Raw genomic sequence first — 13,802 nt, forward strand, 5'->3', positions numbered from 1 at the left:
TTCCGGAGGATCATGCCAGACTAGACGCTTTTTTTCCCGGCTTTTCCCCAAGCCGGAAAAAAGCGGCAGACATGTTTATTTAAATCCACGGGAGATATTTAAATCCCCCGCGGATTTCCCTATCCTGACTTACCTGATTTGCATGGCTTTTCCGGAAATTGTGGCCAGTGTAGACGTAGCCATATAGAATGGGAAGCAACTGTCTATGAAGGAAAACTGCAGAAACAGTTCTAGGGGTCATAGTGGACCACAAACTAAATATGAGTCAACAGTATGACACTGCTTCAAAAAAAGAGTAAACATTAATCTGGCATACATTACAGGAGTGTGAGAGCAAGACACGAGAAGTCATTCTTCCACTCTACTCTGCACTGATTAGGCCTCAGTTGGAGTATTGTGTCAGGTTCTGGGCTCATTTCAAGAAAGATGTGGAGAAATTGGAGAAAGTCCTTAGAAGAGCAACAAAAATGTTTAAAGGTCTAGAAAACATGAGCTGTGAGGAAAGACTGAAAGAATAGGGCTCGTTTAGTTTAGAAAAGAGAAAACAGAGGGGACATGATAGCCGTTTTCAAGCATCTAAAAGGGTGTTACAAAGAGGAGGAGAAGAAAAATTGTTCTCCTTGGCCTCTAATAATAGGACAAGCAGCAATGGGCTTAAATTGAAGCAAGGGAGGTTTAGGTTGGACATTAGGAAAAACTTCCGAACGGTCAGGGTGGTTAAACACTGGAATAAATTGCCTAGGGAGGCTGTGAAATCTCCAGCACTGGAGCTATTAAAGAGCAGGTTAGACAGACATCTATCAGGGACCGTCTAGAATGGTACTAGGTCCTGCTGTGAGGGCAGGAGACTGGACTCGATGACCTCTCGAGATCCTTTCTGGTTCTAGTGTTCTATGATTTTCTATTTTGTATCAGGTACTTTCTTCTCCATGCTGCTGTCTGGGACTAGGTCACTGAAAGCATAGGAAAGATAGGTGCCTCCTTACTCTCAGTTTTGATGCCCAGTCCCACTTGAGCCCAGAGCAGCAATTCCAGCACAAGTCCTTCCTAACTGCCACATTCCTGGGGCTGGAGCATGCCTAGTTACTCCGTGGGGATGGCACATGCATACTCTGGTCAGGAACTGTGAGGGGATGGAGCAAACTCAGTAGGACAGAATCTATGGCGATATCAGCAGCTTGAAATGCACATTATGGATATTTTTAAAAGGCTTAAAGCCAGGACAAAATTTGGACAGCATCATTCATCCAAAAATCAGTCATTAGCATAGATGGATCACAAGACTAATACATTTTACAACAGTGCTGTTTTTAAGGAAATTTCTGAGCTTCCAAGATTTTAGTCAGTTTGAAGTCTGTAGTAAAGGGTGGAAAAATTGGCAATTTAGTCGTAACTCTCTGCAGATCTCCCATACTGAAAATAAATGAGTCTATTAAGTTATTAGGACACATCAGTTCTACCAAATCTATTCTATTCTCACTTGAAGAAATCCATCTGCCCCATAAAAATCACTCATCACCAGTATTGACTTAGTATTGGCTACCAAACTGTATCAGAAATTAAAATGCAGTCAATTTTTTTTCTTTTGATGCAGTATTTTCCAAAAGAATCTTTGTGTCTGGTTTGTTATAAAGCTGACAAGTAAGAAGTAGACAAGACCAGGGATTAATCAAAGTAAGCAATAACAATGGTTTTATTTAAAACTTCCAGTAAAGATGACTCACTAATTTGGAATAAAAGTACTTAAAGTACTACAGAGTAAGTGAATATAAAATATTAGCAGAAAACAAAAACAGAACAAAAACCAGTAAAAAAATTAAAAATATTTTTAAAAGTTTGAAATAGATCCAAACAGGGTTTTTAAATCCTCCAAATATTTAATAGTTACTAGATTTGGCAAAAAAAATTCTATTACACAATTAAAAGCCTATTTCTTTTATGTAAACTGCCTAAAACTGCTCAGTAATTCAAGAACAGACTGTACAATTTGTCTTGAAATATACAAAGCTGCAATCTCTGGACTGCAGGAATTATTAAATTTTGCCCTCTTCTCAACTATATGAATTAACCAGCCACATAAAACCGTTCTGGGGAGCGAGGAGGCAAAAAATCAGAACTAACAAGATAAAGCCACTATTAAAAAAATAAATGAAATGCACAGCAAAGTTCAGACCTCAGTTTCATTTCTTTAAACTAACAAGCTACGTTTACAGTATATTCTGCATGTCAATTGCCATTTCCCCATCCCTTTTCCCCCCACTCAAATATTCCTAAATCGTCTAGTCTAAACTACTTAATTCTAAGCTTTCAAATACACTGTACATACATTTAGCAAAGAGCATACCTAACATTATTCTTACAGCAGTATGGTCAGTACACAATTTCATAAAGATTATTACACATTACCATGATTAAAACTCCCACCCGCCCACCCCCTTTTTTCCTTCTTTTAAGAGAACAAACTATTACTAGACAAATGGTTTTAAACTATTTTGTAGAAAGTCTGTGGAAAGCAGACTTCATCCATATGGGATGTGAAACCCAGAGAACACAAACAATGAATGTTGAGCATATAAAAGGAAAGTGACCTCAGAGTGCCAAGGAAGATCCCTTGGGAACACTGTCTAAAAAGATTAGTAGCTTGGTCATCCCTAACTATTACACAAAATCCTGCTAAACAATCTGCATGTATCAATTTTACAAGAAACTGGTACAATGTAAACTGAAATGATTGATGCCAACAGTGTGTCAAAGGCTTTTTTTTTTTTTTTTTTTTGCACTTTTTCCCTGAATCCAACAGTTGGTCACAGAGGTCAAGTATTATCAAGGCTCTTATTCAGCCACTGCCAGTTCATACATGTGTCTGACTCATACATCCTTCAAGTACATGCAAGGCTCAATAGTTTCCAAACTGTAGAAGCTTGGGATCTTTTAAGACACAGAGGAAATAGGATTATGAGGTGAGCCCATCTGAGTAAGAACTTTATCCAGCCACTGAAGGGGGCCATGCAGGTGTATTTCAATCCAGCATGGCGTGCTCGTTACATCCTGGCGATGATATTCCGCTCCCCAGCCCTACAAACAAGAGTCACGTAGAAAAGTTATTACTTTTACCTTGTATTACAATGTCAAGCAAGTGGAAGATGCTTCCCTCCAGTATGTATGCCCCAATGTTGCCTTGGGAACATCAGTCTCCTGGATTACATCTACGTTCAGGAAATGACCTATGAGCAACTTCTACCCCCCCCCCCCCCATGACCTTAGGACTGAAAACAGGTCAGCTACTAGCGTACATGGGAACCAGAATATTTCTAAACACCACAGGAAAAAGCATTCTGTAATGAAAATAGTGCACACTTTCTGACACAGTGTTAAAATGGGGTTGGCCTCACATGAAAACAGTTTGACAATGCGGGTCCAAACCCATTTTTAATACCGTGGCAGAAAGTGTGCACTATTTTCATAAAAAGAATGTCAGAATGCATGGTGTTAAAAACAGTTTGGCTCAACATGTACTACCAGTCAAACTGTTTTTATCACCTTTGCAGAAACCAGGGGTCCTTTTCTTTTTTTTGGGGGGGGGGGGAGAAGGTTGACCTGGTTGCCAATATGAGATGGCAGACTCAAGCAGTTCAGCTCCCATGTCTTTTTGGTTCTTGCCTTTCTCTGGTGTGACTGCCACCATGGTGAAATTAAGTCTGAGGCTGTATTAATTTAAAATGGACACCTATGCACTAGAAATCTCAGGTCGCATCAGCCAGTGAATATTTTCTTCAGCTGTCACTCAATCTTGTCCTGGACTGAACAGGAAATACTGACTTGAAAAAGGAAAGGCTCCATGTATCCCATATGAATCCCAAAACAGATGTTGCTTTTTAAATGTTTTCATGAGGTGACATTCATTTTCATGCTTGTTTATACGGGATTTAAAGGAGAGTCCTATAGCATTCATATAGCAATGCATTTCGCAGAACATTAAAATGCAATAAAGCTCTTTTCTCCCAAAATTTTATTACCCCTGTTAGCCCCATTCCTACTGGAGATTCCTCCAAATCTCTCCCTCTTCTACAGGATATGGGAGGGATGCAGGGCATAGTATTCTCTTGGACAAGAGGGAAGTACAGTTATCACTTAATCCTGTTTGTATTTAATTGTTTTTGAGGCTTCCACATTTATGTTTTTTTACACTTCTGGAAGGGTACAGAAAATAGAATTGTCCCTTAAGGCTCTAGTAAAAGACTGAAGACTAAAAAGACTAAGACTAAAAAGAGAATGAGATGGGAAGAAACACTGCCAAACAGATTTATAGGCATAAAACAAGAGGTCATGGATCGACATTAAGGCAGGAACTCGATTCCATGTAGCTAGGGCCAAAGTTTCTTTACAGGAAGGATGGGAGGGCTGATAAACAGATAAAGGTTCCCAAAGTATGTTCTTGTAGTTTTATAAAAACAGCCAATGGAAGAAAGTAGTATACACAAAAGGAAGTTTAACAAACTGGACAATTTTGCGGGGAGAAAAGATGGCATTGGTCATAGCTTAGAAGGATATTTCCTAAATTAACAGGGCGAGCACCGATTGGTTTTCTTTTAGCTAAAACTAAGTCAGTTTAAGATTTACTAATGATCTGAAAAGAAATCTAACGAAGTTTGTTGTGCAGTTTGACAAAGTAAATTATCTTTTTGGGCAGGCTAGTGGGCAGTAAATGGATCATAGGGATCAAAAGTATTAACCTCAGATTAACTCCTAATGCATATGCCCAAAGAAGTCACCTTGTGCCTAATATTAGGATACTGAGCAATTAATTTGGCAGGTCTTGAAATACGTGACTGACCCTTTAATCCCAATCCACATTTCTGCCCCTCCAATGATTGCTACAGTCCCTGAGAAAAGAACAGCATTCACTTTTCTCATCAGCAGACAGACCCCTTTCTGCCAATCATCTACATGACAGTCCCAGCAAAGAAATGCCCACTACTAAGTTGGTTTAACATGATTTTGATCCTTTGGAGAGTAGGAGATTGCTATGGAATACAATGATGTGCTTGAAATATATGTTTTTAAAAAGCCTCAGTAAGGTGGTTGGTAATTACCAAACTTTAATTTAAGTCACTGTTCATCAACTCTGTTCATAACTCATATGTGGTAATCAGCAAAGATTATTGCATTAACTTTTCTAAATATACAATGAAGGAAGAAGTTTCCATGCTTGCAGAACACTAAATGTTTAAGTAACACACACATTTTAACACTTGGAGAAGGAGAGTAAACACTAGGCAAATGCAGACAAGAGCCACAAAAACGCTGAAAATTCAGAAAACCTGACTAATGACAAAAGGTTAAAAACCTGTAAATGTTTAGTATTGAATAAAGACAACCGATTATCAGGTCTTCCCTAATCTTCAAATATGTTAAAGACTATTTGACTGATCAATTTTTTCTCCATGTCCCCAGACAGTAGGACATAGTAGTAAGGCCTTGAAAGGAGATTTAGGTTTGACATTAAAAAATAATAATAAAAAAAAAAATTCCAAGTATAAGGGTAGTTAAGCATTGGAACAATCATCCAAGGGAAGTTGTGGAATCCCCATTCTTGGAGATTTTTAAGAAGTCAGAAGAGCCTGTTTATTAAGAACTTGTCACAGACTTCTAGGTTTACTTGGTCCTGCCACATGCAGGAGGTTGGACTTGACCTCTGGAGGTCCCTTTTCATTTCTAGATTTCTATGAATCTAATGTAATAGTCTACTGAGGTAATAAGAATAGTTGCGTGGTATAATGCTATTCAGATAAAGCCACGGTTTTCAAAAGGAAATATTATTTTGCTTACACAACAGACACCCCAGTTGAACTCTTACCTACCTTTACAAAACTCATACGGATAGTGCACATCTTAGTAAGCTCATACACAGTTTCAAAGCCATGGTTCACTGACTGAGCCAGAAGCTGAGCAAACTCTTGATTGTTGAAAATTTTCAAACTGCAGCCACTGGGAATTTTACAAACTGTGGTTGGATGGAACCCATGGTGGTAGTTGCAATTTCGACTTTGAACAAAAATACTGCTGTCACTAAGGCATTCAGCATACACTTCTCCCCCGACATAATAAAGGTGAACGCCTAAAAGGAAAAAATATTTGTTATGGACAGGTCAAATTCATTCATACCACATACACAGATTTGAACATATCTTTGTGGAGATGTTATTGGACTTCTCCAGTTTAAAGAGAAACACATTATATTTCACTCCCTTGTACCTCTAGATTCCACCAAGATTCAAATCAACTGTTCATTAAAGTTGAAGAAAACTACTGTTACAGCCCAAGATGACACATTTACAGGGTCAGAACATCTGCTTATATCCCATGGGTTCATATTTGGGTGAGGCAGGGGGCAGAAGATTGACTGGACCCAGGGTCAGGAGAACAGACATCACTTCCATTTCAGCAGCACAAAGAATGCTCAGAAAATAGTAACCATCCCAAGATGGATTCTTCCCCCAGCAGATATTAGCTAGGATGTGTTTCTGTTAGGACAGCATCAACAGAGGTGCCCTTCCAAAGAGCTGAAGCACAATACAGTATCTAAAGGAATAACTTAGCCCCAATCAAGCTTTTAAACTTTAAGAACTTTGGGGGTTCAAGTTCTCCACTGTTGGAATAATCTATTTGAAATAGCAAAAATGGTAAAACAAGAAAAAAAAGTACGTACACATGGTATTAAAGTAAATCAAATTCTGAGAAATTTAAATCAAATGCAGTCAAGATTTTCTAGTACGGTCCATATACAATTTTGCCAATGAAATAACTTGCATCTCTCAACAGCAAAACAATCTGTGCTCACGTCCTCAAGTTTTAAATCTGTTCTTTTTACAAAGTATGAAATTTAAATTACGGATGTTAAAATGAGGTTAATTTACTGAGAACTCGATAGAATTTTTATTGACTACTCAATTAGACAATAGGGGAAGGCAGCCTGGCTCAGTGCTGGCTCCGAGATCAAACCCTCCTGCAGCTCTGCAATTTAAAAGGCAGTAGGAGCCCGGCAGCCTGCCCCCCAGTTCCTACTGCATTTTAAATTGCAGAGCCACAGTGGGGTTTGGTCCCAGACCTGGTATGAGCTGGGTCTGAGCCAGGTTGCCTGCCCAGCTGGCAACAGCCCCCGTCCACAGGGGTCCCAGTGGGGAGCTGGGACTCCCAGCAGACAGGAGCTGCTGCCAAAGCACCCTCGGCCCACGGCCAGCTTTGGCCACAATGGCTGCTTTGTGGCAGCAGGTGACACTACAGCGATGGTGCTGAGGGAAACCAGCTTTTAAACCAGCTCCCAGCACTGGCTCCGCCCCCCGCGGCTTCTGATAACCCTAGGCTTATAGGGTAGTTGACTACTTGCTTACATTCCTAATTTAAAATGGTGTTTCTAGAATGATTTAAAAAAAAAAAGAAACCCTCAAACAAACAGCCATCCTGGGTCAGATTGATTGCTCATCTTCCCCAGCATTCTGTCTCCAACAGTGGCCAGTACAGAGTTTGAGAGAGATTGTCTGTCTGGGGTTTCAACCTTGATCATTTTGGCTAATAGTCATCAATAGACCTAGTCTCAGTGAACTTATTTAGCCTTTTTTCAAAAACTCAGCTATACTTTTGCCATTACAACAGCCCATGGAAATGAGTTCCACAGGTTAACTGTGTTGTGTGAAAAAGTATTTCCTCTGGTTTGTATTAAACCTCTTCCCCATTAATTTCACTGAGTGATCCTGGTTTTTGCATTGTACAAAACGGTAAATGCTTCTCTATTCACTTTGTCTGCAGAATTCATAATTTTATAAAGCTCTATCATATCATTCCTTAGTCATCTTTCTTCTGAGCTGAATAGCCAGCCCTTAGTCCTTCCTCATAAGGAAGCCATTCCATACACCTATCGTCTTAGTTGGCCTTTTCTGAATCCTTCCAGGTCCACTATATCTTTTCTGTGATGGGAGACCATAATTGGACACAGTATTCAAGGTATGGGCATACTATGGATTTATATAGTGGCATGATATTTTCTGTCTTATCTCTATCCCTTTCCTAATAGTTCCTAACATTGTTAGCCTTTTTAACTGCCACTGTGCATTGAGCTGACATTTTCAGAGAACAATCCACAGTGACTCAAAAGGTCTCATTCTCCAGTGGTAAGCGCTAATTTAGAAGCCTTCACTGTATCTATGTAGTTAGGATTATTTTTACACCCCACCATGCATTACTTTGCACTTAAGATTGAATTTCACGTGCTATTTTGTTGCTCAGGCGCTCGGTATTGTGATTTCTCTTTGTAACTCTTTGCACAGCTTTGAACTCAAGTACCTCCAATAATTTTTGATCATTTGCAAACTTTGCCACATCACTACAAAATGACATGCCATTCATGGCTGCAGTGAAGCGGAGCAACCTGGCTGGGAGATGGGTGGCAGAAAGAAACACACTTCTGGGTTGTTCCACTTCCCACGGCAGTGAGTGCTATGTGGGGCGAGGAGGGGAGAGACCCTGATCCTGCCCTCCGGGGTCATGTCACTGGGGAGAGGGGCAAAGGGTGAAGTGGCGGCAGGCTGGAAAGAAGTGGTGCGGGGCCTGGTGCAGAATGGGGGTTTCCCTGGGCTTTGCATGTCCCTAGGGATGACCCTGGTGAATGCCATCTGGTCCTGACAACTTATTTTTCAAATTTATCAATTTGTTCTAAAACTTCTGCTTGCAGATCTATGTGACATGTTAACCAAAAAGGACAGCTCTAATATAGGGGTGTCACCCATATCCTGTGCAGTGAAGATCGATGCAAAGAATTCACTTAGCATGCATGGCCTTGCATGCTCCTTTAATACTTTAGGCAGACTTCCTGCTTCCGATATAAGTATCTGACGGCTCATTTTTGTCGCTTTAGCAAGTTCTTTCCTGGTCTGTCTTCTTATTATACTTTTACAGTTACCCTGCCAGAGTGTGTGCACCTTCTTATTATTCACATTAGGATTTTACATCCAAATTTTAAAGAATGTCTTTGAATAGGAGTCAATAGAATTTTTAAAATTTTTTACATGACATTGATTTTTTTATCTTGATGTCTAGAAAAGGTCTGTCTGAATCTATATTCCATAACAACTGGTGCCCAAATTATACATCTATGGTTTCAGCACATCACACAGCTATCACCCCAACTCACTGACTCCGTCCAATTAAATGGTTATAAAAGCAAGAGCTTACAATATCGTTTGTATACAATACCACTGATAAGCACTGTACAAATACATCATTACCCACCACAGAAATTAAAAGAAGTCAATTTTAATTTATATGACAGCATTCCCCTCAAAATAGACTATTATGAAACTAAATTAAAAACATAGCTAGAATCTATTCTTTTGAGAGAAGACTCTCAAAGGTACAATGACAAATACCATGAACTGTCCTTTGAACTTCTGAAAATTTCTCCTTTAAACTGTATTTAGAGTATTATTTTAGTAGGCTTATATTCCTTTCAGGGGCAGACTGGCCCAGAGGGACACCGGGAATTTCCTGGTAGGCCGTCCTCCGAAGGGCCGGCCAAAGGGTTGGCTGGAGGAGGAGGGGGATTGTGACGGGGCACCGCAGCCCCGCACTTTACATTTCCCGGCGCCATGCACCAGCTATGTACAGAGCACGGTGGGGCTGAGGGAGCGCATGCGTGGCATGCTCAAACACTGCGCAACAGGTGAGAAGGGAGATGCCCGGGCAGACAGGACAGCAGAGACAGGTGAAGGGTTGGGGGGCAGCAGGCACCAGGGGAGCTGATGGAGCAAGAGGAGAAGACATGGCAGCAGAGGGAAAAGGTAGAGTTTTAGAAGACATTTATTAATAACTTAAATACGCTGCCTATGGCCACTGGGTTAATGCAATTGCAGGATAGTTGCATGAGGGGGGTTTTGTGGGGGCCAAACTAATTGGTAGGAGGATGGTGGGAAAACTCCTTAGAGGAGTCACATGACACCTTTTACTTCTGGTCATGTGTCCATCTTGCCCCGAGAGTGTTACCTCCAGAGGCCTGACTAATGGGAGTCGGGAGGTGTGGTTCATGGGGGTAAGAGGCGTGGCTAATGGGGGTCAAAGAGTAAATTAAAAAAAAGTCTTTGATGTGAAAAAGTGGGCCATTCTCAACCCATTTCCCAGGCCCATTTTGATTGCCAGTCCGCCCCTGATTCCTTTAGAGAGCATAAAGCCCAAACAATTTATCTACATTTAATCCTGGGTAAGAGGAGGGATTATTTTATTCAGAAAGGCATCTGCAATTATATCGTTCAGATTGCCTTAGAAATTGCCTTAGACTAGCCAAACTGTGGCTTTAAGTTGTGATGCTAATTACAATTAATCAGTCTGTAGACAATGAAAAACCTGATTAGAAAATAGAAAGTTTCCTGCAATTATGCAACAGGTGAGAACTTATAAGACTTGGCAAAGAAATGATGTATTCGCCAGTATTCATTAGAACATGATTTCATAATGTATACGAGTCTGTCCTTGAGGCAAGAAGTCCAGTTTCCAGTGCTTAGCTGGAAAGCATAACAAACAAAAGAAAAATTATATGCACCTTTGCCAATATGCCGCCTGGTGTTCTCAATCGTGGAATTCCGGTTAACATTAGACAGCAGACCAAGGCAAAATCTGTTCTTGTTGTTTGAAGGATCAGTAAAACCATCTACCAACACGCTAGTGGAGGAGGCATGAAATGCCTCCCCAACACGATTGTTCAGCTCATAATAGACAATAGAACACCAGTGTTTTGGCTCTTCATAAGCAACTGCCTGAACATCTGCAAAGAAACAAAGGTTATAATCAATAGCACTGCAATTAATGTCTCTAAACTTTAAAAATGTGCAACCTATAGACAAACTTTGGCTTAAGACCACCGATAGATGTTCCAGATAAACAACTCCTAATTAAGTGCAGCCTTCTATGGTGTTGATCTATAAGTTATTTTTTTTAAAAGCTTTTTTCAAAGCCATAAAAAACTTGTATAAAAACAGTCAAGGAAAAAGTATCTGAAATTTTCCAGAGTCAGCAACAGGTACTTAAGAGAATGTGTGGGCTCATCCACCACATTACAGTAAGTACCCTCTTCCCTCTCCACCAGCTAAATTCTTTGCAACTTATGACCTAGATCAGCATGCTCAAGTGTCCAATCAGTGAAGTGCTCCCTATTTTAGTTACCAAAATTCTAAAATTTTTACATGTTACAACGTTTTGTATTAACTACAACATAAATCACATTGCAGAAACTATCAGAGAACAGCCAACAGTAAGTTTTCACAACTGCCTAGGAGAGAAAGGAAATTTTCATCACCCTGACAATCTCTCTCCCTCCCTCACATGAAAAGGGTTAGGAAGGCTCTTTTTTTTTTTTTTTTTTTTTTGAAAGAAAAGAACAATGAAAAGTTAGACTTCAGAGCACAATTACATAATGATTTCAAAATATTAAAATCAGGGGAATTTGCAGGGTTATAACATTATATTATACACATGCACCTGAATATTGTATTTTGGGCTAGAAAAAAAGGGACTTAAGTTCAGCAAAATGCCATGGAATTAAAGATTTATACACCAATATTGAACATAAACCTTTAAAAATTAAACACTAACAAGAAAGAATGTTATAAGTTTTCATGAGGTACTAAACATGAAATACAAAACTAGCCAGCTAACATCAGGATCAGCTCTAAACTTGTTCTTCCAATATTCTGATAATGTAAGCACTCATGTTTCCATAAGATTCCTGATTTAGCTAGCAAATTCTGCAATAGTTTAAGAGAAAATGTACATTTTGAAGAGTCCAATTTGCCATCTTTGCCTGCCTGCCAGCCAAGCTCCAAAAAACACACAGATCTTATAAAGTAAAATTTTAACACTGCTTTGCGAATTTTTCCTTTACATGAACTGTATTTTCTCAATAAAAGGAGTCTCAAACAAGGTGTCTGACAACATTATATGCTTCTTTGGATGGTTCCAACTATTGTGCTCTCTCTCAAATGCCCAATAGATCCACAACATTATTAAATCACCTCCAACTAAAAGAGGTTGAAGAAGAGATAGGATGTGACTGTGTGAAGGTTTTTACCGTATTTTCCGGCGTATAAGGCGACTGGGCGTATAAGACAACCCCCTAATTTTTTAGTTAAAAGATAGGGTTTCGTCTTATACCCCAGCGCCCCTCCGCCTCCTTTGCTCCCGGTGTCCCTGGTCTGCTGGAAACAGTCCCCAGCAGACCAGAGGCACCGGGAGCAAAGCCGCAGCAGCGGCGGGGTCCCGCGCCTCTGAGGCTTTGCCAGAGCAAAGCCTCAGAAGCGCGGGACCCCGCCGCCGCTGTGGCTTTGCTCCCGGTGTCCCTGGTCTGCTGGAAACAGTCCCCAGCAGATCAGGGACACCGGGAGCAAAGCCTCTAAGGACACCCCGGCAGCAGGTCAGCCCCGGCGCGCCTGGGCTGCCCCGCCGCCGGCTTCCCCCGAGGCTTTGCAAAGCCGCATACCCGGCGTAGAAGACGACCCCTGATTTTGGGGGGATGTTTTTTAACATCAAAAGTCGTCTTATACGCCGGAAAATACGGTAAGTTAAGAGAAAGACTATTTCTTTCATGCTTTGTACATACAGTTTGGGAATCTGGGATAGCTGCTCTGCAGATCAGGGCCCTAAATGCAACCTAAGAAATGCTCATGAAAAGGGCTTTAAGTTTTGTAAAGCCACAGAATTGTTAATCCTTTTTAAGTCATTGTAAAAAGGGCCTTTAATTATTAGTAAAGGGTTACTACATTTTACTTTCCAATTAAGTTGCCAGTAACTACCAAAGCTACCGCTTTGCCCCAGTTCTCAAACTCAGGAAGAAATCTTGCCAGCTGGCCATTCTTACAGAATGAATCATATCTCTCTCACACAGATTTTATACTAACTTCCTTACGTTTGCTTTAAGTCATGCAGAGCAGGTGCGTTTTGTCTCTCTATTCCCAGCATGGGCCAACAATGGAAATTACCCAGCTTCAGTGACAGGATGCAGCTTGTTAAATCAAATCTCTTAAGACTAACAAATCTCTGTAAAGAACACGCTTCTAAACATTTGCAACTAAAATGTTTAACATAAAAATGTATTGAAACAACTGCTTTTATACAACTCTAGAAGACCTTTTAGAGGGCAATTAGACACTAGATGTGCCAATATATAACAAGAGGATGGTCTGCAAACAGACAGACTCAAAAAATGAGCAGGGAGATAGAAGTATAAGAAAAAGATATAAATTTGTCTTTCCCTTGCCACTAAAGAAACAGCGAATTAAAAGAATACCATTTAACTTAGTAGCAGGAAGAAAAAAAAAAAATCTTTTCTTTTAAGAATGAAAAGAAAAATGCAAAACATTTCTTTTGATTGTTAAGGGTCTCACACGTGATATAAAAATTCCATAGCACAGATATTATGTATTTACAAGAAAAGAAATGTGCAGAAGTCTGCAGAGTTAGGTATAAACACTGATAAATGTACTTTAGGCCTTCATCAGCTGCAAAGGACAGTACATAATATAGTGTATAGATCAGCAAAACAACTTGACAAAGATGGTGCTTATCAAATGCAAGCTCACCCTGAAGAAGGAAAATAAGTTAACACAGAACTGATAAGGATATATTAAAGGGTCAGATATAGTCGTAAGCCCAGACATTTTAAACTTGTATGAAATTAAACAATAGTTAGGTTGTTCATATGCTTTTTATCTTTATAATCAAAGTGGCACAGTGTTCAACTTGCTACTACTCTCCTGGCTGAA

General features: G+C 40.0%; 1 protein-coding gene across 2 annotated transcripts in view; it reads right to left on the reverse strand.

Moving 5' to 3' along the window:
* Positions 1-1,665: 1,665 nt before the first annotated feature.
* SMAD1 (SMAD family member 1) overlaps positions 1,666-13,802 on the reverse strand; it is a 69,750-nt gene continuing 57,613 nt past the window's right edge. For both annotated transcript variants that reach the window (XM_089777975.1, XM_006114681.5), the window contains 3 exons: positions 10,589-10,810; positions 5,862-6,118; positions 1,666-3,075 (listed from right to left, as the gene is read on the reverse strand). In XM_089777975.1, coding sequence (XP_089634101.1) covers positions 2,932-3,075; positions 5,862-6,118; positions 10,589-10,810 — 623 coding nt within the window. In that variant the 3' untranslated portion in view covers positions 1,666-2,931. The remainder of the gene's footprint in view (positions 3,076-5,861; positions 6,119-10,588; positions 10,811-13,802) is intronic.

This window comes from Pelodiscus sinensis, chromosome 4, assembly GCF_052426305.1.
Source record: "Pelodiscus sinensis isolate ZL-2025 chromosome 4, ASM5242630v1, whole genome shotgun sequence".
Classification (NCBI taxonomy): Eukaryota; Metazoa; Chordata; order Testudines; family Trionychidae; genus Pelodiscus; species Pelodiscus sinensis.